Below are 24,792 nucleotides of genomic sequence, written 5' to 3'. Positions count from 1 at the left end.
CCCCCCACCCCCCAAAATGCAAAGCGCTCAGAGCACAATTAAAATTTAAAAAGAGGGACACGAGACACTTACGCTGCCAATGCGTAATTTCAGGCAGAGTTACTTAAGAATACGCTAAATAAATCAAGTGAGGAACAGAAACCACTCTGGCTGCCAATGGACTGGAGTGAAAAATGAAGATGCTAATTTTCACTGGGAGGGGGTGGGCTGAGTGGGGGGGGGGGGCGGACAGGAGCTCAGAAAAGTTTACTGATGGCACCTGGTTGGAAAAAAGCTACATTATAAATAATCGAGAATTTCTCATCCTCTTGCCCCCGAAGCAAGAGAAATCTTGCTTTTTTTATCTTGTTAATAGAAATGGCAATCTCTCATTAATATGCAGGGCTGGCATGAGGCTTTGAGAGAGGGAGAGGGGGGGGGGGGAGAGAGAGAGAGAGAGAGAGAGAGAGAGAGAGAGAGAGGAGAGCGGCAGGCAGACTCTGTCATTAATCAACTTCAGACCAGCGGTTCCGTCAGACATGATGATACATGTTTTTAACTCCAAATGAATGAATATCTTTACCAAGTGTCAATAAATTGGAGAAAACACGGACGCGGAGCCCAACTCGAGCTAGGGGGGAAATCTCTGCACACAAGGGGGCGAGGAAGCAAGCGGCAGCCTAACAAGAATAATAAAACTGTCACACACAAACAAGGCTTAACGTGATCCGGCCCGACTCAGGAAAAGGTTTGTGCTACAATGATAAATCTGACAAAAACCTAATTATTTCTGACACGTAAGATGCATCAGGGAATCCCAGTGGGGGGGAGGAGGGGAAAAAAGCCCCTTATCATGTAGTCTCCGTATTACAACGGATCTTCCTCTGCTCTCATGGGCTACACACATCAATAGCAAAAGTAACTTTGAATTTGAAAAGAATTTTAAAAGGTACAGATTACTTTAATATTTATGGCAAAATAACTTAATATTCAGATCTTGTTGGGAAGGCTCGTCTGCGGAGGATGCCGACCAATTAATTCACATTTTCCCCTCCCTCTTGAATGATGCGCACATTCAGGCAGAAATGGATCCACTAACAGAAATGGATCCACTAACAGAAATGGATCCACTAGCGAGAGGATCGAGTGGCCGGAATGCTGTGGGGGGGGTGGGGGGGGGAGTTCAACCAGGCCGGCTCACAACACCCGGGGCAGGTGTCACTGAATCATTCCAAAGCACCTGCTCTCTGATCACAAACATAAACTGTTGCCGCCCCAAAATTTGATTCCATCTCCCAATTAACTTCAAGGGATGAGTAATGGGACATCCTACCCCCCCCCAACCCCAACCCCCGGATGCAAATCCCCCCCCCCCCGCGACGACGTCCCCCGAGCTTGGTGACAAAGGTAGCCTTCTAAAATCCCTGTCACTTCTATTTATCATACAATAACAAACAATCCCAGAGATATGTACTTAAAAATATTAAAGGGAGATTAATGAGTGTGGACCGGGTGGCGGGCCAGCGGATGCAGTGCGGATGCAGTGCGGATGCAGTGCGGCTGAGCACGCTGTCGGCGCACGGGAGCCGCTTGTGGCTTTCATTTGCATTAATTATAAATCAGTAACATGCTTGTGTGGTTTGGAGAGAGAGAGTGGGGGGGGAAGCAAGAGAAATGATGAGTTCTTGCAGTCACTTTGCAGTGTATTAAGACGTCATTTAGCATTTAATGAGCGGCGAGCATTATGAAGTCAGAAATAAATGCCGGCTATGTATCTCGGCATTCATAGCTGCAATCGGGCCGGGACGCGCGCATATTATGACAGGATTATTACCCGCAATCACGCATAGCAATGCAGTCGATGCAAATGACGCCGCTTGGAGGGCACTGCCAAGGAGGACTTAGACAGACCGGAGACAGGAGAACCTCCTTTACGGATGGGAGAGTCGGGCCCGGACTTGCGGGTCCCTCTGCGTCCCCCCGGCCCAGCTGGCCAGTTAAGACCAGGACACATGCCATGAGGAAATTGCCTCCTCGACTTGTATCAGTATGTTTTGCGGCTCAGCCTGCTAACACCAGGAATACAGAAGGGAAACTGCATTTAGGGCACCATACATATCATTGATATTTAAAAGTCAACGTCACCACTTTTCACAAGCCGATTCTCAATATTATCAGCCACATTTTTAGGAAGCCCATTCAGGATACTTCCCCTGGTTTTTACACGTGGGATTAGCTCATCCCGACTTTATTTTGCAAAAACGTGCCCAGCGGAACGCCGTGCCGTTAAGGGATGCCAGCCCGAGGCGTCTGAGTGTGGCCCGGGCTCGGCGCGTGGTGGAAGCGCCCCGACACAGGAACAGCGTGCCGCGTAATCGCTCACTTTGCTGGCATCCGAAGAGCTTGTTGTTCCCCCTTTAGTTTCGTTAGCGCATCTGCATTATTTAGCGCGGCATATGTAGCTGCACTCGCAGAAACACACTTCTTCCATTTTGAGGATGTAGTTTCTGTGTACAGGCAGATGGTTTTGGGGAGGGAGGCGAGGACCCTAGCGGGGGTGGGGAAGCCTATCCCAGGCAGCACAGGCCACGGGGCTGGGTTACACCCTCTGGACGTGAAGCCAATCCGACGCAGATAATAGTGGTAAAAATGGCTTCCTGAGTGCAAACCTGCCTAGCTGCATTATTCAGACGCAAGTTACGAGCTGCTGTTGCCCCTTTCTGCCCCCGCACATTTTAAGGCGGCACCCAGAGGCACACGGCGGGCATCAGCAGGCAGCACGTGACACGGCCCGGGTGGCCACGGCGGGCACGGGACCGCCACGCCACTGACATCACTGATGAGGGAGAGGCGCTTGCCGCGGACACATTTCTGAAACCCACAAGACATTAATTTTTAATAGTCCTTCTCTCTGCTCCATTAAAAAAGATGGAAAGGCAAAGATTGTAAAGTAATTAATGATACAGTTAGCTGCTAAATATTAATAGGAACAGTCTTGCATAAAATATAACTTCTAAACCCCTACAATGCCGACATTGGAGTAATTAAAATTGAATCTGTAATTACCCCTATTTATAGATTAGATTTATCCTAAAGCTAACTGTAAACTTATTTAAGGTATGATCAAATGTGTGCCATTTTCATTTTATTTTTATGGGGTGGGTGGTGGTTTTAAATCTATACACTTATTTCCTTGCAAAATGGAGGACAAACCCTTCAGTGGTGACGTGGCTGGGTGCAATGTGGGTAAGGGTGCAGTGCATTGTGGGATATGTGCGTGGCACTCACTTGTGCATCTGCGGCGAGTAGCAGGGGCTGCTGTGGCCGTTGGTGTCCAGGTGATCCAGGGCGCCGTTCAGGTCCTCGGGCGCCGTCTGCAGCAGCCCCGTGGAGCTGCCACTCATCAGACCCGGCGAGCCGAGCAGGGGGAGGCTGCTCTCCGCCAGGGCGGCCTGGAGAGGGAGGGACACATACATCAGACCCGGCGAGCCGAGCAGGGAGAGGCTGCTCTCCGCCAGGGCGGCCTGGAGAGGGAGGAAGGGGGGGGGGGGAGGCACAGGTAGCTCATCAGGGGTGTCTGTCTCTCTCACACACACACACACGCTTCACAGAGTCAGATCCCTGAAGTGAGCACCTGGAAAAACAAGCCTAACCAGGTGGATGTGGTTTCTTAACTTATTTAGAACCAATGCTTCAAATTTCAGCTTTCACTCTGACATGGGCATGTAAAATACCCACTAATCCCCCCCCCCACCACACATACACACACTCACACACACACATACAACGGTGGGGCAACAGCACACACTGCCCAAACACGCAGTTGTGCGATCCGGGCGCTAACTGAAACGCTCCATTCTCGCGTGCACGGCGCCATCAGAGAGCCCATTTACACATGAAAAAAATATTAAATAAATAAATAAAAACAAGTTGCCTCATGACTATTAAAACAGACAAAACTTTACCTCAAAATAAAAAGTCCTGACATTTCGCCTCTTGTGCATAAAAATTACAGGCAGTAATTAAATTTTCAGGCTTTTGCCACGAGCAGCTCGTGTGACCTGGCGCGGGGAGAAATCATTCATGACAGCGGAGATTAATATTAATGACTCTCTGCTCGCGTCGGCAGAGGCTGCTCTCACACTGCTTCCTATCCCTGCCACAGGGTGTCCTTGTCGTCCCTCCCACACAGGGGCCGGGAAGGGTGTGGGGGGGGGGGAGGTTGACATGCTTGCCGGTGATGCTATTCAGACAGGAGCCGGATGGGGTGGACTGGAAGGTTCAGCGTGGGGGCCACACTGCTCAAACAGCTTCGTGGGGGAGCGTGTGTGTCTCCCCAGTCAAAAAAAGAAGGGAGGGGGGTTAAGTATTCACCTGTAAGCTTGCATTGAGAGTTGCTCCATATCCCAGACTGGAGTGATGGTTTTTAACTAGTGTTGGACTCCTGGCAAAAAAAAAAGAAAAAACAAAACACAGTAAGTGAGATTTTCATGCTTTATCTGGTATTCAGGCTGCAGGATATATTCTCACGAAACACTTTCATAAGAATGAAACAGCAGCACAAAGTAAACTTCCTTGGGAGAGGAAGAAGAAAATATAAAATTATGATGAATGATGTTCTATAAATAAACCCCATATTCTATACAGACAAGCAAAGAAGAAGAATCTCAGTTGTGCTCTTGCTGTATAGTAACTAGAACAAGAAGAGTAAATTACAGCTAGGAATTATAAAGCCGAAACACATAATATGGTGCTTCCAAATCAGGGCAGCCATTTAATGAATGGTCTTTAAAAGGATCCAGAAAAAGCGGTTTAATCAGAATGGTGTGTGTGAAGGCCTGAGCCCTGAACCACAGCGTGCAAGGGTGTCAGTCCCGGGAAACTCGCATCACCCACCCCGTTATCTTCTGCGATCGCCGCTTCTGGTACTCCGCCTCGTCTACGGTCCACACAGCGCCCTTCACGTTCTCCACGCGCACAAAGCATTTATGCAGGCTGAGGTTGTGCCGCACGGCATTCTGGTTCACATGGGGGGGGGGGGGGGGAAACGGAGAGTTATTATCATTTCAATTTGTGCAAGCGAATATAACTGCAGATACTGTACATCTGAATATTGTATATTATATACAGTATGATATTGATATTGTTTATTATATATGATAAAGTATATAATCTATAGTCTCTGTCCCCATTCCCCTAAAAGCCCTGTCCCGTCCCTCTAAAGGCCCTGTCCTGCTCCTGTCCCCCATCCTCTAAAGGCCCTGTCCTGCTCCTGTCCCCCATCCTCAAAAGAGCCCGTCCTGCTCCTGTCCCCGTCCCTCTAAAGAGCCCGTCCTGCTCCTGTCCCCCATCCTCTAAAGAGCCCGTCCTGCTCCTGTCCCCGTCCCTCTAAAGAGCCCGTCCTGCTCCTGTCCCCCATCCTCTAAAGGCCCTGTCCTGCTCCTGTCCCCCATCCTCTAAAGGCCCTGTCCTGCTCCTGTCCCCCATCCTCTAAAGGCCCTGTCCTGCTCCTCTCCCCCATCCTCTAAAGGCCCTGTCCTGCTCCTCTCCCCCATCCTCTAAAGAGCCCGTCCTGCTCCTGTCCCCCATCCTCTAAAGAGCCCGTCCTGCTCCTGTCCCCGTCCCTCTAAAGAGCCCGTCCTGCTCCTGTCCCCCATCCTCTAAAGAGCCCGTCCTGCTCCTGTCCCCCATCCTCTAAAGAGCCCATCCTGCTCCTGTCCCCCATCCTCTAAAGAGCCCGTCCTGCTCCTGTCCCCCATCCTCTAAAGAGCCCGTCCTGCTCCTCTCCCCCGTCCCTCTAAAGAGCCCGTCCTGCTCCTCTCCCCCGTCCCTCTAAAGAGCCCGTCCTGCTCCTCTCCCCCGTCCCTCTAAAGAGCCCGTCCTGCTCCTCTCCCCCGTCCCTCTAAAGAGCCCGTCCTGCTCCTGTCCCCCGTCCCTCTAAAGAGCCCGTCCTGCTCCTGTCCCCGTCCCTCTAAAGAGCCCGTCCTGCTCCTGTCCCCGTCCCTCTAAAGAGCCCGTCCTGCTCCTGTCCCCCGTCCCTCTAAAGGCCCCGTCCTGCTCCTGTCCCCCGTCCCTCTAAAGAGCCCGTCCTGCTCCTCTCCCCCGTCCCTCTAAAGGCCCCGTCCTGCTCCTGTCCCCCGTCCCTCTAAAGAGCCCGTCCTGCTCCTCTCCCCCGTCCCTCTAAAGAGCCCGTCCTGCTCCTGTCCCCGTCCCTCTAAAGGCCCTGTCCTGCTCCTCTCCCCCGTCCCTCTAAAGAGCCCGTCCTGCTCCTCTCCCCCGTCCCTCTAAAGAGCCCGTCCTGCTCCTGTCCCCGTCCCTCTAAAGGCCCCGTCCTGCTCCTGTCCCCCGTCCCTCTAAAGAGCCCGTCCTGCTCCTGTCCCCCATCCTCTAAAGAGCCCCTCCTGCTCCTGCCCCCGTCCCTCTAAAGAGCCCGTCCTGCTCCTGTCCCCCATCCTCTAAAGGCCCTGTCCTGCTCCTGTCCCCCATCCTCTAAAGAGCCCGTCCTGCTCCTCTCCCCCGTCCCTCTAAAGAGCCCGTCCTGCTCCTGTCCCCGTCCCTCTAAAGGCCCCGTCCTGCTCCTGTCCCCCGTCCCTCTAAAGAGCCCGTCCTGCTCCTGTCCCCCATCCTCTAAAGAGCCCCTCCTGCTCCTGCCCCCGTCCCTCTAAAGAGCCCGTCCTGCTCCTGTCCCCCATCCTCTAAAGGCCCTGTCCTGCTCCTGTCCCCCATCCTCTAAAGAGCCCGTCCTGCTCCTGCCCCCGTCCCTCTAAAGAGCCCGTCCTGCTCCTGTCCCCCATCCTCTAAAGGCCCTGTCCTGCTCCTGTCCCCCATCCTCTAAAGAGCCCGTCCTGCTCCTGTCCCCCGTCCCTCTAAAGAGCCCGTCCTGCTCCTGTCCCCCGTCCCTCTAAAGAGCCCGTCCTGCTCCTGCCTCCGTCCCTCTAAAGAGCCCGTCCTGCTCCTGTCCCCCGTCCCTCTAAAGAGCCCCCACCGTGATAAGCAGGAGAGAGTGTGTAGACTGGCACGTGGTCCCGGAGGCAGTGGGGGTGTGATGTGGCATTTGAGAGGTTTATGACATGTCCAATGTGCCCCCATTACAGGCGTCGCTGACAGGCTTCCAGGGACCCCCCCCCACCATAATGCTAATATATCTACACTTGCAGACTTCGACCCCCCCATTAGGTAAAGCTGCCGTTACTCTGTTCACAAATGCACTCAGTGCCTCAGAACGATATACAAACCACAGAAGAAAACAGCCTCTTTGTATTTGTTACATGTTTCTAATCTAATTAAAAACAAAAAAACATTTTATTTTGTTGTACAGATCCCAAAGAAAACACAAAAGGCTTCTGCCACATGCTTGTATACATTTACATGCATCCGGTTAAATCCCCACAAATACATGCATTGTTTAATTTTCATTAATTTTAGTCTGGTGCGTTGCTTCTGCATCGGCGGCGCTTTCACAGAAAGGGCTCTATAAAAACTCATAAGCACATCTCACATCTGACCTGAAAACCCAAGGATTTGATTGATCTTAATGCCCATGGCTCTGAATATGATCGTTTTAATATTAATGAGCAAATGAGCAGTTTTATTATGCATGCTATATAGTTAGAACTAATAAGTTGTTGGAAATGAGAGCTGGGTCCCCTGGCCAGCCGATGAGACCACGCTGAGATATTAAATCACCTTCCTCTTTTTTTTTTTTCTTAAATCCCTCTCAGTTAATCAAATGACAAGCCCAGCGTGGGTCATTTCTCTAATAAGTTACAAAGGAAATGTGAAACTAAAGACATAAATATGTCAGATACAGGAATCGCAAAAAAAAAAAAAAAAGTATCCAGACACAGCGGACAATGCTGGCGCACAGAGTCCCCCGTCCGCCAGCCCGAGGACAGCGGCGCTTCGTGACTTTGGGGACGTCACCGAGATAAAGAGAGGCGACGTAAGCAGGTGTTAGAAGACGTCTAAAGACCTGAAGAGGGAGGCCCGTCCTCTCATACGCATCTCTGATCGCTCAGCCGGGTAATTTGCATTCTAAATCCAAATTAATTCGGCGTAGTGAATCTAGAGCTAAAAAAAAATAAATTAAAAACACGGGGCATCCACATGAGTGGCTGCGGCCCCCCCCTAACCGAATGTCTTTTGGCTAATTGATGTTTCGTTCCCCGTTTCTGAAATGAAAATAAAACTGCTAGGGCTTGGGGGTGGTGTGTGTGTGTGTGTGGGGGGGGGGGGGGTTGCTTGCTCTTATCTTCCCAGACACCGTCTACTCCCAGAAATAGATACGTTGAAGAGGCCATTTCTCCACCGTCCCCTTTTGTGGGGAGGCCAGCCAATGAGATTGTTTGGACAGGGGATATAAATGAGGCCTTTTGTCTATGTAAATAAACTGCGTTTCTGTCCTGACAGGATAATTTTCACTTAACTTGCCTTTAGTTCCGGCCGATTGGTCACAGGCACGGCGATAGCCGGCCGGCCCGGGCCATGAGGTACGATGTGTGCAGACAGCCACGCACCGAGGCACGGCACCACGGCCCCCATTGGCTGCGCAGGCCAAACAGCCATTTTTCAAACTAATTAGCCAATCATATATGAGGAGAGGAAGGCGGGGTAACTCGGCCAGCCAACGACGGGGCTCGGTGATTGAGTGCCCCCTCTGTAATTAGTGTGTCAGAACGTGCTTTCAACCACCGACGCTCGCCTATTAATTGCTCCAAATGAGGAGGGGGAAAAAGTGTAAATAAAATTACAAAGACATTGGCGGCGGCTTCCTGAAGTGAGGACTTGCCTTCCAGGTTGCGGCGTTGCGCCTGAAATAGGCGAAGGTACGCGTGAACCAGCTGTAGATTTCATTAAGTGTCAACTGCATGTCTCCCGCCTCCATGATGGCCTGCGACAAGGCGACATCCAATAATGCGTCGCTAACGAGGCCGGATTCAATTAATTAACTCTAATCTAATCAGGTCGACTTCATTTATTTTCCACTTACCTGCCTTATGAGGGTGGCGTATGTAAAGGGGGGTCTCACATCCGCATTCTTATAGAACTCGTAGTTAGGGGCGATCTCTGTGGAAACAAATAAGGTGTCACACACACACACCCCCAAAATGATTGGTAAATTTGTGTCCTCTGGGTACAGAACTAATGTTGGATTTTTAGCGAAGATACCATAAAGTCAGCAGTTTACATGTCTGGAAAAATGCAATTCTAATTCTGAGGAATTCGTGAGGAATCCCAAAACATCATATCATCATATCGTCCGTGTGCCCACATGCCGGTGGGGGAAGCCTAGTGGATGTAAAGCTTTGAACGGGGGAGTGTTTCCGAATGCAAGAGGCCCTGTAAATCCTTCACGGCACCCCTGCCCGAGCGAGCGTCGCACTGGACGTCGGCGGCACGTACCGGAGGACATGGCCATGGCGTACTTGTCCGAGTGGCGCCTGCGCACGGCCCCCATGCCTGGGAGGCTGGCTGGGCTAAGCACCGGGGGGGCCTGGCTCAGCGGCGTCACCGGAGCCGTGGGCGTGGTCGGCGTTTGAGGTAAGTTGGGCGGTGACACAGACAGCAGGTTCTTCGACATGGTGACACTTGACACCAGGTTGAGCTGCAGACATTGGATAGGAGGAGGGCAGGGGGCCAGGGGGTAAATATAATAATAATAATAATAATAAAAATAATAATAATAATCATGAAAGACAACGATGGAGAGAGTTTAGCGAGGCGCTGAGGAACAGCGGCGGATTCCCACCTACAGCTGTGTTTCCACTAATAATGGGCAGAGGAAGCAGCCAATCTGGGCTAATTACAGGATGAAATTGTATCATAAGGATCCTAATTAGCACACGCTGTTAGAGATTATCTAATGATCTGCGCCGCTGGCAGCCGGGCCCGTTCCGACCCGGTGCCGGGCTCCCCTGCATCCGGCGCCGCCACTCACGCTGGATCGCGGCCAGTCAGGGCTCGGCGAGACGGGGAAACGCGCCGGTAAATAGCTATTTCCAGCTTCCCGACTTCTGCTCAGAAGAAACATCCATCTGGCAAACGCAGCGCTAACCTTTAGCCTGCCGTGCTAATTTGGTGGAACGGTAATGACATTACTACACATTTTAACCAAATTGTCTTAATTGCAGATTAGCTAGAGGACACTGATGATGTTCAAATTAAACATAACTGGCAATGGTGAAGGATGGTGGGGGGGGGGGTTAGGTGGTGGCGCCCTTGTTAACACTCATCTGTGGCATGTGCCAACGCGTCAAGAGACACATCAAGCCAGCCGCCCGCCCCAGGAGTATTGCTTTCATCGAATGACGATGTTGTCACCGGGTGGGTCTTCCGCGGAATGTGCCGGAAAACGGGACACCGTGGCTGCCAGCGGCCACCAGACATGCGCACGTTTGGACCTTCACTGTATATACGAGTCCCAGCGGCACTATATACCTCAGTCATCAGACATCAGGCTCCGGGGGCAGCCTGCTCCCGGCTCACAGTGAACCGGTGCCAAAAATGAGACGGCACCCCCGCCCATCAGAGGACTGCTGACACGGGGGGGCCATTGGTAACAGTGGAAAAATGAAGAGCTTTTGTGGCGGGAGCTTTCTTTGTGGGGATGTTCAACACGCACGGCAGACAGAGGGATTTCCGAGGGAGCACAAATTAACATATGCCGACTAATTGTTCTTTCTTGGGCCGCAGCCAGACGCAGCGTGTTAGCACTGCTAAGCTAAGGCGCTAGGCACCCTGCAGAGCACCCCCGCCCCCCCCGCCTAATGGATCGTACTATTTTTTTTACATCCTGATCCAAGACTGCTGGGCTAAAACCGGGTGGTGTGTGGGTTTGATGGTCAGTTAAACCCCGCTCCCTTGTGCAGAACCAGTTCAAAGCACTCAAGGGTTACAGTTCACTAGTAGCTCATTAATTGCGCTACTGCAATGACTCACCATCTGGAAGTTAGCACTGTTTATGGTATAAATTGTTTGCAACAACTGGGAGACGAAGAGTGCATGAAGCATGTATATTTATGGTGTTAAGCTAACACCGGGGCCGGTAACAAGGAGAAGAAGTTCGGAGGCAGAGGATCCAGCATCGGCCGAACGGAATTCATTATATCCGAACTGCAGACGAGATCGGCAAAAGGAGACGGGCCGGGAATGTATTCAGCGGCGAGAAAAAAACCCATTACTTGCGACTCACGGGCCTGACAGCTTTGATTCCCGTCCGGCCGCAACATGGCCGAGAGGAGACATTTAATGAAGCAGCGCTTCGGGAACAAACCGGGTCGCAGAGCACACAATGAGCTCGCACCCGGAGCCACTGCGCTCAGAGTTGCTAACGGTGCTCTGATGAACCAACAGCCCCGCTAATAAATTCAAACTATTAATATTTATCAAATGTGTGGGCAGCTTCAACTCTGCCTGTTGCATATAAGAACATAAATCTGTACTATGATATCAATTATGGAGCCTCTTCTCTACAGCATATAAATTCAGCACATATGCATTTATATATGCACATTATTGTATTTTTTTCCGTACTGGGCCTTGCATTTTTCCGGAACACTTCCGGGGTGCCTACATGGCGAGCCGTCCGTCCCCGCCCCCCCTCCCGTATTAATTGCCCGCCATCAAACGCAATTAGTGATCCTTTCACGCGTGCTTTATGTAATGTAATACTTCATTTACATGATTCATTCATATTCTGTTTTGGATTACGGGCCGAAAATTCTTTATTAGCGAGGATGTTACCGCGCGGCTGGAGTTTTGCGAGGGGAGAAAAATTACTGATTGAATAATTAATTGGAAAAAACGAGCGGCAGATTCCTGATGGATTTACCGGGTAATTATTCTATCTTGTGATTATCTACTTTATATGATAGGACGTGATGAGGAAAATTGTTCCACTGAGATGGGGTTGAGGGTTGGCGGTGGTAACACTGTAACTATGTTTCTCCCCCGAAACATTAAAAAACGCCTCATTATTGCCAAATAAATAATTATGACGGAAAATATTTATTTTGCACGTTTCCCGGAAGCGGGATGTTTATGTGTCTCTCCGGAGCGTCTGAAATATGGAAGCATTCATGTTTACACAGGGATAAATATGTGTGTCCAAATAAAATTACCTCCTATAAAGTTGTGTTTGGATTTTGTTTCTGATTCACCCTCCCTCCCCCTGCCGACAATGCGAATTACAGTTTCAGACAGCCTGTTGGGGGGCCAGCGACAGCGCCGTCATTTCCGTTAATGTCACGTTCATGCACGGAAACCGAAACAACTTTAACCAGAGGTTCTCTCTCTCCTGGGGCCTCAACTGGCCCCCCAGCGCCGCCCCAGTCACAGAGCTAAACAGCAATTTGGGCCTAACAGGTTGTTTTCTGCGCTAAATCTATCAGGGACAGATGATCCCGCAACGAGGCGCCTAACTATAGGCTGTGATTTTCGCTCGCGACTCTGTTTTGCTTTACTGCTGTCATTTGCTCGCCGCATCTGATAGGATTTGTATAACACGGCATCACCGTTGGAGGACCGTGCAATTTCGGCGCCTATCCAACTACCCCCCCAACCCCCGCCCCCCGGCCGCAGCTTGCCGCTCCCCGCCCCCCCCCCCCGCCATTTCTCCACCGTCTGCACACCGCAAGCCCCATTTACCACCGAAGCAGCAATATGCACTCACCGGTTTTGGAGATAGCTTGGGTTCGTTGGGTCGCATGTGTAAGTGGGTCATCATCGCCTGCAGACGCTCGCGTTCCTTAGAAAGCTGTTAACGAGGAGGTGGGGTGTGGTGGGGGGGGGGGGTGGAAAAGGCGGAAGAGGCGGTTCACGCTGCCGTTTCAGCACAGAGCAATTTCATCAGCCCCCCACACTAACACACACAGCTAACTACAACTTGGCAGCTGAGGAGCCCGAGGGGGGGGGGGGGGGGGGGGGGCACACAAAAAGAGAGATCCCAGAAATACAGAGTGCTAAAAGGTCAGGGAAAACAAATAACACTTTATCTTTTTGTCAATAGTAAAAATTTAGGTCGCGGCCAGTCTGACAGTAACAAGTTACTCAGGCTGTAAATTAGCCAGCACTGGGCGGCCAGTCAAAGTCCAGTGGACGCTGTTAGGAGCGGCGAGCGGCTGGCGGCCCCGCTGGGGTGACGGGGGCAGCACATGGGGGCTCCGGCGGCTCTCCCGCCCCCCTCGTCTTCCTCAGAGGTCCAGTTAGTGACCCTCGCAGCCTGTCATCATCAATCTAACGGGCCGGACTGACAGGGAGACTTGGGTGGCTGAACCCCTGCACACGGCCCACCGGCTCCCCCCGACGCTCTGGGGCCTCATTACAAGTGACACATGGGGGAGGGGGAAAAAATAAAACTGTAACAAAAAAAAACCATGGAAGAAAAAAAAAAGCAAAACTACTATAATTGGTCACAGTGTTGGTGTATAATGTTTAGTGTCAGCAAAATACATTTTCGCATGCAAAGCGCTGGTTTTTTCCTCCCCTCTCTTCTTTTTAGATTCAAATCCAACAAATAGATACAAAGTGCTCTGTAAGGCATGAACGCGGAGCGGGAAACGCTTGGTGTGTATTCTGATAGGTATAAAGTCAGCTTATCCGCGCACCGGAGAGAGGCCACGGCACACGCACACCGCAGAGCTAAATAGAAACCTACAGTCTTACTGTACCAATTGCTTTTTGTTTTTTTTGGGCCTGGTGCCGGCTAACACTGTTGTTCGTTTCCGGGGGGATGGCGGCAGTCGCAGTTTTGGGTCGGAGCGGGCCACACTCGACTGGAAGCCACAGTCCGCTGGGTGAAATAAATGAAGCCATAGTGCAGCTCCTGTCTTGCGGGCTCTCTTCACGTATGGATGGGCCTTAATCGCCGCAGGCGTGCGGGGCGGCACGGCCACCAGCCGGACAGCTGGGCTAAAGGAGCACCAGCCTAATTCGATTAAGCCGGAACGATGGCTGGCAGTGATACCCTGCAGGCTGGTCACATAGAGGTCGGACCACAGGGAGCGGGATCTGTCACAGGCTGGGCTCCACAGGGCCAGAAGATGGACCACAAAGGATGGATGATACAGGGGCTGGACCATATTGGGTGGATGGAGACAGTGGGTGGAGGTAGAGAAGATGGGCCATACGGGGTGGCTGACACAGAGGGGTAGGGTACAGGATCTGAACCTTACAGAGGGTGGGCCGCACAGGGTGAATGAGACAGAGGATGGGCCGCACAGGGTGAATGAGACAGAGGGTGGGCCGCCAGGGTGAATGAGACAGAGGATGGGCCGCACAGGGTGAATGAGACAGAGGATGGGCCGCACAGGGTGAATGAGACAGAGGATGGGCCGCACAGGGTGAATGAGACAGAGGATGGGCCGCACAGGGTGAATGAGACAGAGGATGGGCCGCACAGGGTGAATGAGACAGAGGGTGGGCCGCACAGGGTGAATGAGACAGAGGGTGGGCCCCCAGGGTGGATGAGACAGAGGATGGGCCGCACAGGGTGAATGAGACAGAGGATGGGCCGCACAGGGTGAATGAGACAGAGGATGGGCCGCACACGGTGAATGAGACAGAGGGTGGGCCGCACACGGTGAATGAGACAGAGGGTGGGCCGCACAGGGTGAATGAGACAGAGGATGGGCCGCACAGGGTGAATGAGACAGAGGGTGGGCCGCACAGGGTGAATGAGACAGGGGATGGGCCGCACAGGGTGGATGAGACAGAGGGTGGGCCGCACAGGGTGAATGAGACAGAGGGTGGGCCGCACAGGGTGGATGAGAGAGGGTGGGCCGCACAGGGTGGATGAGACAGAGGATGGGCCTCACAGGGTGAATGAGACAGAGGATGGGCCGCACAGGGTGGATGAGACAGAGGGTGGGTCGCACAGGCAGGATGAGACGGAGGGTGGGCCGCACAGGGTAGATGAGACGGAGGGTGGGCCGCACAGGGTAGATGAGACGGAGGGTGGGCCGCACAGGGTAGATGAGACGGAGGATGGGCCGCACAGGATGAATGAGACAGAGGGTGGATGAGACAGAGGGTGGATGAGACAGAGGGTGAATGAGATAGAGGGTGGATGAGACAGAGGGTGGGTCACACAAGGTGAATGAGACAGAGGGTGGATGAGACAGAGGGTGAATGAGATAGAGGGTGAATGAGACAGAGGGTGGATGAGACAGAGGGTGGATGAGACAGAGGGTGGGTCACACAAGGTAAATGAGACAGAGGGTGGATGAGACAGAGGGTGAATGAGATAGAGGGTGAATGAGACAGAGGGTGGATGAGACAGAGGGTGGATGAGACAGAGGGTGGATGAGATAGATGGTGGATGAGACAGAGGGTAGACCTGATAGACTGGTCATACAAGTCGATGGACCACGGGTACAAACCTGAATCTCCAGCTGCTGTACGACCTGCATCTGGACCCGGCACTGTGCCGTGCTCCTGTCGTCCAGCGCGTGCTCGCTGTTAAGGTGCCTGTAGGGGGACAGATGTGGAATCTGAGTCAGACCCGTTAAGCTCGCATTCGTTAGTAATTCACCCTCCTGCAGGACACGGATGGGTCACGTGATAACAGAGAAGCCATTTTATGCCTGGTGTGCGTCCAGGGGGGGGTCACCTATGTCAGTTGAATCTGCCCACCCTTGAGCCGCGACATTTCAGCCTAAGACACGGACCCGGAAATTCTCTTTGTTTCTCCCATCTCCCACCTCAGAAAACCACAAAGAGCCGTTTAACTGGGAGCTCTCCCTTCCTTAAACAAACGCAGGCGCCCCCCTCCTCGCACCAGCGTCCCCCCCCCCTCACACCTCGCAGTCAATGACGGGCTGCCTTGATTGGATTTTTCTCCCTCCCCCTTGTCTGAGGGCCCACAAAGGACAGTGCCATTAAAGGAGACCTTTATCCTCCCTTGTATGGGCGAAAGGTTCTAAACGTGTTGTGATGTTCGGTAATGAGCCTCTATCTGAATTATCATTGGTGACAAACTCACAAAGCGCTTTCTGAGGACTCGCGCCCATGAAATGCCAGCGATGACAGTTCCTCTGCCGTAATTACAGGCTAGCTTGCAGCGCCACACCACAGCTATCATCTACAGGCCCACTAGCACATTGCTGGGGGGGGGGGGTAATATGAGCACATATACCTCAGCCACAGGCCCCCATTTTTTTTTCTTGCCTCACTATTGTTTATCCATGATATGCAAAATAACAGTACCTATTCATTACCCTCCACCAATTACGCCAATCAAAGGCGAGAGAGAGAGAGTGGGGGGGGGGGGGCAGCGAGACACAATGGCCCGGGACTCGATCACTCCGCCGTGCATTACCATTCAATTACGGCGGCAGCATTTATAATAATCTCATTTTATTCCAGTTTCGGGCTTTTGTGGCTGTTTCGGCTGCCGCTGCTTTAGAATGTGATGTAAATCGAGAGCGAGATAGCAGACAAAAAAAGGCAGGGAGAAAAGGAAGGGCATGGACAGCGACTTCCTGCACCCGCTGGCCGGCGCCTAATTGCCGTTTCAGGAAGCGCACAACTGTGTGTGTGGGGGGGTGGGGAGGCAGTGTTTCATTAATCATTTAATCACGTCCCTCGCAGGAAGGTGGGACTAATGTTACGAGCAGGATTTCTGTGAAGCCACACGCGTGGCCATTGTGGGTGTCTGATGCATGGCACACGTCATAAATTAAACCCGCTTCAAAGAAGCTGAGGAGGTGCCCCCCCCCCCACGAAACCTTTATTAAGGCCTTTTATTTATTTCCGGACACCTCCCCCCATTAAGAGGGGCGTGCCCCCTCGCCGCACTGTGTAGATTGGCACAGGCCTCGTCGGTCCTTTGAGGTGGTTACACACATATTACCGCGCCCCTGTGAAATACTGAAGGTTGGCACACTGCGTGGCACGCTGCTGGAGCCACACTAGGGCCCAGCGTTACGGGAGAGGCGCCGCTCACGAGGATCCAGCAATGTCATCAGCCGATTAGGATGCACGCAAGCAAGGAGAGTGAAGCAGCGAGGACATGAATCTTCTCTCTCAGAAAGGGGTGCCAGTTTGGACCCCTGACTGCAAAGCTGCAGCGGGGATCCCTGTCAACTTAAGGATACCAGTCATTCGCTATTCAATGAGGGAAAAAATACAATAAGACTTATTATACGACGCCTCCAAACCCAATTAACTGACAAAACATATTTACATGTTCAATTTACCCCTTCTGGTCCCATCAGGATAAAGGCTACAATTCAAAACTATTAGTAACCTGGTCTGGGCGCTTTTTAAAAGTTTTTTTGTCAGGGTTAGGAAACGACCAATACCAGTTTTGGCAGCTATAATGAACCGGAGAACAGAAGAGACAGGAAGGGATTAAGACTTTGCAGAGACATCCGTTATGCAGTAACTGCGTTATGTGCAGCTGTGTTCAGGTTACCGGTCCCTATTCGCAGGTTACTCTATGTAAATACACTATCCTCTACTACATGATATTCTATTCTACTTGGCCAGAGGCCTGTGGCCTGCGATGAGATCATTTCATTTTTCAGGTGTGTAATTATGATACGTGCTTATATGCACAGGGGCATGCGAGCTGTGACCGCACAACTTCAGTGTCTGGCAATAAGGTACCTCTGTGTCCTCAGTCGGCTCCCGAGCGATAAAAAGCACGTTAGCTGTGACGTGGCTTTGCCTTGCCACCGACCATTTTGACAAGTGGCACCGCAACAAAACAAAGGCCAGCCAGCAGACCTGTTGGCACGGTAACGACGTTTGTGTGTCGACGCCGCTCCATCTGACAATCGCTTGTTATGGAATGCGGCCGGGTCTCGAACGGCGAAGCCCAGGATTCGCACAGGGACACCTGACAACTCTTATGGCGTGAGAAGGATGTCCCTAACCTGGCAGAGCATTAGCCATCAGGGTGCTGAGGATCGGGTTTGTTTGCTAATGCCTGCTTCAGGAGTGCTAAACGATGAAACGAGAAGCAATGAAATGGTGAAACCTGAGGACGATCCTGTCTGTATAGAAGAGCGATAATGTGAGAGCGAGGAAGGCAGACAGAGAGAGAGAGTCAAGTATACAACAAGAGGAGTACCACGACGGGACAGACAAAGGAGGACAAAGACAAACGAAATGCGTCTTCTGGGTAAACGTTCACCCGACGCGACGTTCTCCAGAGCAGAGGAGGGCAGACGGATCCTCGGCACGCGAGAAACGAAAACCTAGCGACAGCGACAGTCAATGGGGACGGCAGCCAAAAGCAACCAGCCAATAGCGATAAACTACGTGTCCTGTCGCCCCTGAAAATCGGGGGCGGGTGCAACAGAAACCCATAATAAACACTGAAATTCATGCATCACAAGCCAAGTGCTTTATTTGTTTAAATTACACATTGCCATAGTTCAGGAAAATATGAAATTGTTCTGTATTGTAATTAATTACTTCTGTTACATTAAAAATACCAATACTACTACTACTACTAATATACTAAACAAAATTGTATTAGTATAAAGTGTAAATATAAACTGACTCAGCGTAATCATCTATACAGCTTAACTCGTTTAGTTTGTACTTGCAGCATCACAACATGGTAAAAAACACGGTAATAAACACGAAGCCACAGCCTCCTGCCGGTTTAGGTGCTGGCGTGGCGCCTCGCAGAAGCCGGCACAGGCTCTGAGAATTAATTACAAACCTAATTAAAATACTCTGATGTATAATTTGCCTTTCCCCGGTGCAGGCGCTCTCCTCTGAGTGGCAACGTGATAACCTATAATCCGAGGTACCACAAACACCTCTTCTTTGATGTCCTCGCTAACATCCCGGCAACAAAGCGGGCCAATTACAAATGAGCTAATTAAGTAAATCGTCGGCGGAGCATGAGGCGCTCGCTCCGCGAGCCGCACCATGACAACAGCCGGTCTGGCCATTGTGCCACGCCGATCCCCACAACCTGCCATTAGCTTCTCACTCCTCCGCAGCCCCATCAGCGTTTTATACCGTTAAGAGGGTTTTCGAGACACTGGTCCGAATCTCTCCCCCCCCCACTCCAATTACTCCGCTGCCACGGTGTTGCCACTTAACTTTGACGGAGAGATGAGCGTGCACCCCCCCCCCCCTCCTTTTTTCTGGTTGCTTACAGGGGAAAAAAAAAAAAAACACATCTGCTGGTTAATGAGTGTGTGGAAAACGGTTGCGCGCACAAGAGAGAGGGAGATAAAAAAACGAATACAAAGGCAGTGCTCACCATGGCTGATCTGCGTTAGTACAGGAGGGGTAACGAGGCAGCGAGAGACATCGCGCTCCATCCTAGGTTCGAGGAATCAGAGGCTACAGTCTCTATCTTACAAGCTTTCTTGCAAACACCTTAACATTATTCTATGACTAATTTGGTTCATTTCATCTCTACAGAATCACCTGCCCCTTCATCCCTGTGAAAGGAAAACTCAGCACGCCGATAAATGTTTTGGGGGAATATCTGAGCCAGTCAAACCTCACAACAGGGGAGAAAAAAAGACCCTCGTTCTTTATGGGCGAATATCAAAAAGCTTTTGGATGAAACTGAGCTCTCATTAGGACGTTAAGCATGGACACAGAGATACAGACAGACACACATGTAGACCGGGGGAGGGCCCCTACACCCGGGGGGGTGGAGGTGACAGGGAAAGGGGCACCTACTTGAGGAACTGGCTGAAGTCCTCGCAGATGCTCTCACAGCCTGGCCACTTACACACACCGTGCCCGTAGAGGGCGTGGGAGGTTCCGGAGTCCTCGTGTAGAGAACTGATGGGAGAGAAGAGACGGAAAGGGTGGGTTGGGGGGGGGGGGGTGAGACTGAAGTTGCAATCCTCTCCAGAGCAGTAATGCTTTATGGCTGCCAGAGACTGTCAGGTTAGAACAGGCGACAGGCAGGTCACCGCAGGTCAGTTCAGCGCAGAGCAGGCAGGGAGAATTAATCATCCCCCCCCCCCCCCCCCGAATGGTGCGCCTCACAGGACGGGTGACGCTCCAATTAAGGCAGAACCGGAGCCAAAGGGGTTGTTAATAAAGGAGGGGGGGCGGATAGGACGACCTCGCGGCGGGCTAGCATCCGAGCGCTCGACCAGATGTTTAATCTCCGATGTATTAGTGGCGAGGGCCAGAACGTGAGGGTAAACACGCTGCCGTTTGCCAAGGAAAATTTCACTGAGGTAATATTTATGTATTTTAAAAATTACTTTCTACAGCCTTTACCAGTCGCTATGTAAACAAGTTTAAAAGCACCCAGGGGGGATGATAGACATGGGGCGACGAGTGTATAATATGCGGGGTGGGGGGCCTCTGCTTTTAAGGGGGCGGCTTTCCTTTGGAACAGACCTGGGCAGAAAGTTGGGGTCACTGCCGCCTTGCGTAGAGGTGACCTTTGACCTGTCTGCAGGCGCGCCGGACACGGGCCCCCGTGATGGAAAGGCACCAGCACCAAAATCATCACACCAGCCACCAAGGCCTCACAGATAAACCTGCCCCCCCTCCCCAACACCCCCTTAACACCACCCTTTCTCCCCCATAAATGTGCACTTCACCACGTTTTTGCTCCCACTCAGGTGGCGTCTGGTTTAAATCAATTACGGGCCCCGTCCTCGATCCCGGGGCCTGCCGCCACTCCTGTTGCTTCTCATTATGCCGCCGAAATTCTTCAATAATGCATAACGCAGGTAGACAGATATGTGAACGGACTTTTATATCAGCGCGGCCTGTGTATAAAAAGCTCCGTCGCGAGTATAAACATCAGGAAAAGCCTTCCTGGCATCATGTATTCTGTTTATATGACAAGCACTACAGAAAGGTAATTTAAAAAGAAGAAATAAAGCACTAAATTCTTAATGTGCACTAAGGTTAGGTTCGTCTTCAGGCTGTGTGCAGTATCTTTTTTTATTTTATTTTATTTTGCTTAAGCGTCTGATTTATCCTAGACAGTCACTCACTGAGAAACGACACACCCTCCTAGCGGCAAACTGGGGCAGATCCTTGCGGTTCCCCGGGGGTCGCCCCGGCGGCGGGGGGGGGGGGGTGACCGTGCCTACCTCTCCCTCCGGGCGCCGAGCGCCGTGGCCTGCCCGTTGACCACCGAGTGGTGGCTGATGGGCGGTGACGCTTTGGAAGTGGTGGAGGAGGTAGTTGAGGAGTTGGAGGTGGTGAGATCCAGCCCACTGTGCTTGATGCCGTTGTCCTCCAAGCTGTGAGAACTGGTCACCTCTTTCCACAGCTGCTGGAGCTCCACCGGACTCAAGGCTGCTGTCAGGCATCAAAACAAGGGTGCGGGAACAGGGGAGCCGAGCCCAGTAATTAGCACCAGACTGGGCAGGAGAGATAACGTGTGCATGATGTGTCTGAGGCTATATGGGCCATGATTTACATACACTCAAGTACACACAGACGCACATACATATATGGGACATAATTTGCATATGTCCACACTATCCAGTGTTGCTGCTTTCATTCCCATTGTCCTGTCCACGCAAACATTAGGTAAACTTGAAGCCTTCCTGCCTCGCACACAAAGATAATGGCGGCGACAAGCAGCTGTCTCATAACGGAGAACCGTTCCATTAGCTCAGTCTGGGAAACGGAATAACGAAGTGAGGAACGGGACCAAAACAGACTGTTCCAATATTATGCCAAAATCCCATTATGGGGATGACATCTTTGGGCGATAACAGAGACCTTGGCAGGGAACGGCGGAATTAAGCTCTTGGTTGTGCTCGGATTACATTCCGCATAACAATAATTAATAACGCTGCTGGCGCTTTCAGTGCGGGTAAACACAGGCGGGGCAGCTGTTTACGCCTCGCTTTGAAAGCTAAAGCTGACATCTGTTCACGGGCTCCCCCTCTGTGCAGTTGCAGGTTAACAGACAAGCACAACAAACAAACAATGACAGAATGAGAAAACAAATGATGAACAAGCAACAACCGAACAGATGACGACAAGACAACCAAACAAGTGGCGACCGAACAGACGACGATGATAAAATGAGCAAACAAACGAGGAGTGGGGCAGCTTGGTGCGGCATGGTGCGGAGCAGAGGTCAGGGGCATACCAGGTGGCATGGGCTGCCCAGGCAGGGCGGCTTGGCCCGGGGGCAGGGAGAGCAGGCCCTGCCGCTGCAGGCTGAGCAGATGCTGTTGCTGTTGGAGCTGCTGCATCTGAAGGAGCTGCTGCTGGAAGACGAGCTGCTGGGCAGCCAGCTGCTGCTGCTGCTGCTGCTGTTGCTGCTGCTGCTGCTGCTGCTGTTGTTGCTGCTGTTGTTGCTGCTGTTGCTATAGCAAGTGCAAATTACGCAAATTAGTAAGCGGGGCCGCAGCACACAGCGTGTGACCCGACTCCCTCTCTCTCCTTCTATGCCTCTCCTCCATACGCACCCCCACAGCCTAGCTTCCACCCCCCCCCCCTTGTCGCTAGTACCCGCCTCCCTCATACACCGTATATCAGATTGCCAGTCAGGAAGAGCAGAAACACTGAACTACAGGAACACCCCCAACAACCTTCCTCGGGCTTGCACTGATTACAGCTGTTAATCGTCTGCATACTTAATTGTCTCTCAGAGTTCATAAGGCTGAAAGGACTCGTAGGTTGTAACATGCCAGCAGGGGGCGCTATTCTATTTGCCCACCACGGCGCCTTGTGCCGACATTTTTTTTTGTTACATTTTCATTTTAACTGAAGCAGAAACTGGGAGACGCCAAACAGCCGGCCAGATGTGACGGGCCGCTGTTCTCAGTACAGGTACACGCATCACTCGACCTGCATCTGAGCGGTACTGAGGAATTGTCCAGAGTCCAGAGCACACATTTCAGCATCTGTGTATCATTTCATTATCATTCCTGTTAGGAACTTCTCCCTCTCTCTCTTTTTTTTTTGTATTTTGCAACTGAATAAGTTGGATTCTCAGCAGGCCATGAACATGGTCTCCAGTGGTCTATTAGCAAACAGGGATGTAGCCTTCATCCCCACCTCCCTGTTAGCCATCTCCTCACTCCTGTCGGAATACATTATAACCAAGAATTCATTCAAGGGAAAGAAGTAGCCCTATTACAAGCTCAAAAAAATAGGGGGGGGGGGTGAAGGGGGGGGGGGGTCCAACTTCCAATTTTTTGAGGAATTACAAGACGAACCGGAGTTCTGGAGACTCAGGAGGATACACAGAGGCAGTCACACTTCAGAAGGAGACAAGCTACTGTGGAAGACCTTTCTGTTGGGTTTGGGGGTCGTGGGGGGGGGGGGGGGAGGAGTAAAACTTGCGATGCACTCACTGGAAAACAGACTGCATAATGGAGCCGGCCGTGTGGGCTGGCCAGTGTCTCTGGAGAAATAAGGGAGCAATTTCTATTCCATATTTGATGGCTGCCTGAAATTCTATTCACAAATCCAAAGAGGAACAAAGCCTGGGGGTGGGGTATCAACAGCACCCCCTGAAGGTGTCCACGATGGCGGCACGCCTCCGACAGCCGCGATCATTCTGACCACTACAGTACGCGTTTAGTTTAGATTGTGGCGGTGCCGGACACGGCGGCGTCCCTGACAGACGCGGGCTAATAAAGGCCTGCCCGCCAGCATGATTTATGGCTGCATCGGCCCGGAACTTTCCACTCAGCGGTCCAAACTCATAGCGCCTGCCGATTAATCAGGAGTCCGTGGGCTACGGAGTGCATACTCAGACTGGGCTTCTAACATTAGGAGCCTTTAACATGCCCTCTGAACAACACCTCCGCTCTTGTGAGGTGACCACCTACACACTCAGGGTGTTCAATTAGTAGAAAGGAGGCAGTGACCAGAGATGGTGTTGCACACTCCAGACATAAAAGCCAAACTCGCACCTCCTAAGCCCCAACAAAGCCCCACACAGTGTATCCCTCTCCCACCTCCTCTGTCCCCATAAGTCCCCCCGTGATGTTCCCCTCTCCCACCTCCTCTGTCCCCACAAGTCCCCCCGTGATGTTCCCCTCTCCCACCTCCTCTGTCCCCACAAGTCCCCCCGTGATGTTCCCCTCTCCCACCTCCTCTGTCCCCATAAGTCCCCCCGTGATGTTCCCCTCTCCCACCTCCTCTGTCCCCACAAGTCCCCCCGTGATGTTCCCCTCTCCCACCTCCTCTGTCCCCACAAGTCCCCCCGTGATGTTCCCCTCTCCCACCTCCTCTGTCCCCATAAGTCCCCCCGTGATGTTCCCCTCTCCCACCTCCTCTGTCCCCACAAGTCCCCCATAATATCTTCCTCTCCCACCTCCTCTGTCCCCACAAGTCCCCCATAATATCTTCCTCTCCCACCTCCTCTGTCCCCATAAGTCCCGCCGTGGTGTGTCCCTCCCCCACACTTTTCCCACTTTCTCCTCGCCCCCTACAAACCTCCTTTGCCTGCTTTCCCGAGTGCTGCTGCTGGAGGAGCTGAAGGTGTAGCTGCTCTTGCTGCTTCTTGTAAAACTCCTGCAGGTGTTGCTGGGGAGAGACAGCAGGACGGGGAGGGTGTGAGACCCCCATGTCATCCACTGGCTGTGTAAACATGGGCAAGAGTCCCTTTGTTTTTGACAACCGGTCCGGCATGCAAACCCTGTAGGGCTCCTCCTTTCCTGCGTGGTCTGCTTCACCGTAGCTGCGCATTCTTCCTGCCGCATGTTTGCCCTGACAGGCCTCCGGTGCAACGTTGCACACCCTCCCGCCGTAACAAAACCAAAACAAATTACATGCTGCTCATGGCACCCCAGCGAGGTCTTATGGTCATGGCAAAACAAAACAAGACTGTCCGTTTCCAAGTAAAAGTTAATTATCTGTCAGTGTATCGCGGCGACAGCCAAAATCGCA

At 52.0% G+C, this 24,792-nt stretch overlaps 1 protein-coding gene across 11 annotated transcripts in view; it reads right to left on the bottom strand.

Annotated features, from left to right (window-relative positions):
* LOC111843126 (forkhead box protein P2) overlaps positions 1-24,792 on the bottom strand; it is a 117,273-nt gene that overhangs the window by 4,537 nt on the left and 87,944 nt on the right. For 8 of the 11 annotated variants that reach the window (XM_072710098.1, XM_072710091.1, XM_072710089.1 and 5 more), the window contains 12 exons: positions 24,340-24,429; positions 22,037-22,256; positions 21,021-21,231; positions 19,636-19,740; positions 15,357-15,444; positions 12,650-12,733; positions 9,382-9,583; positions 8,969-9,045; positions 8,768-8,869; positions 4,876-4,997; positions 4,354-4,423; positions 3,268-3,503 (listed from right to left, as the gene is read on the bottom strand). In XM_072710098.1, coding sequence (XP_072566199.1) covers positions 3,268-3,503; positions 4,354-4,423; positions 4,876-4,997; positions 8,768-8,869; positions 8,969-9,045; positions 9,382-9,583; positions 12,650-12,733; positions 15,357-15,444; positions 19,636-19,740; positions 21,021-21,231; positions 22,037-22,256; positions 24,340-24,429 — 1,607 coding nt within the window. The remainder of the gene's footprint in view (positions 1-3,267; positions 3,504-4,353; positions 4,424-4,875; positions 4,998-8,767; positions 8,870-8,968; positions 9,046-9,381; positions 9,584-12,649; positions 12,734-15,356; positions 15,445-19,635; positions 19,741-21,020; positions 21,232-22,036; positions 22,257-24,339; positions 24,430-24,792) is intronic. The other 3 variants (XM_072710090.1, XM_072710093.1, XM_072710092.1) reach the window with 3 other exon arrangements.

The sequence above is a fragment of the Paramormyrops kingsleyae genome, chromosome 3, assembly GCF_048594095.1.
Source record: "Paramormyrops kingsleyae isolate MSU_618 chromosome 3, PKINGS_0.4, whole genome shotgun sequence".
Classification (NCBI taxonomy): Eukaryota; Metazoa; Chordata; class Actinopteri; order Osteoglossiformes; family Mormyridae; genus Paramormyrops; species Paramormyrops kingsleyae.
This window is presented reverse-complemented; position numbering and strand designations above follow the sequence as displayed.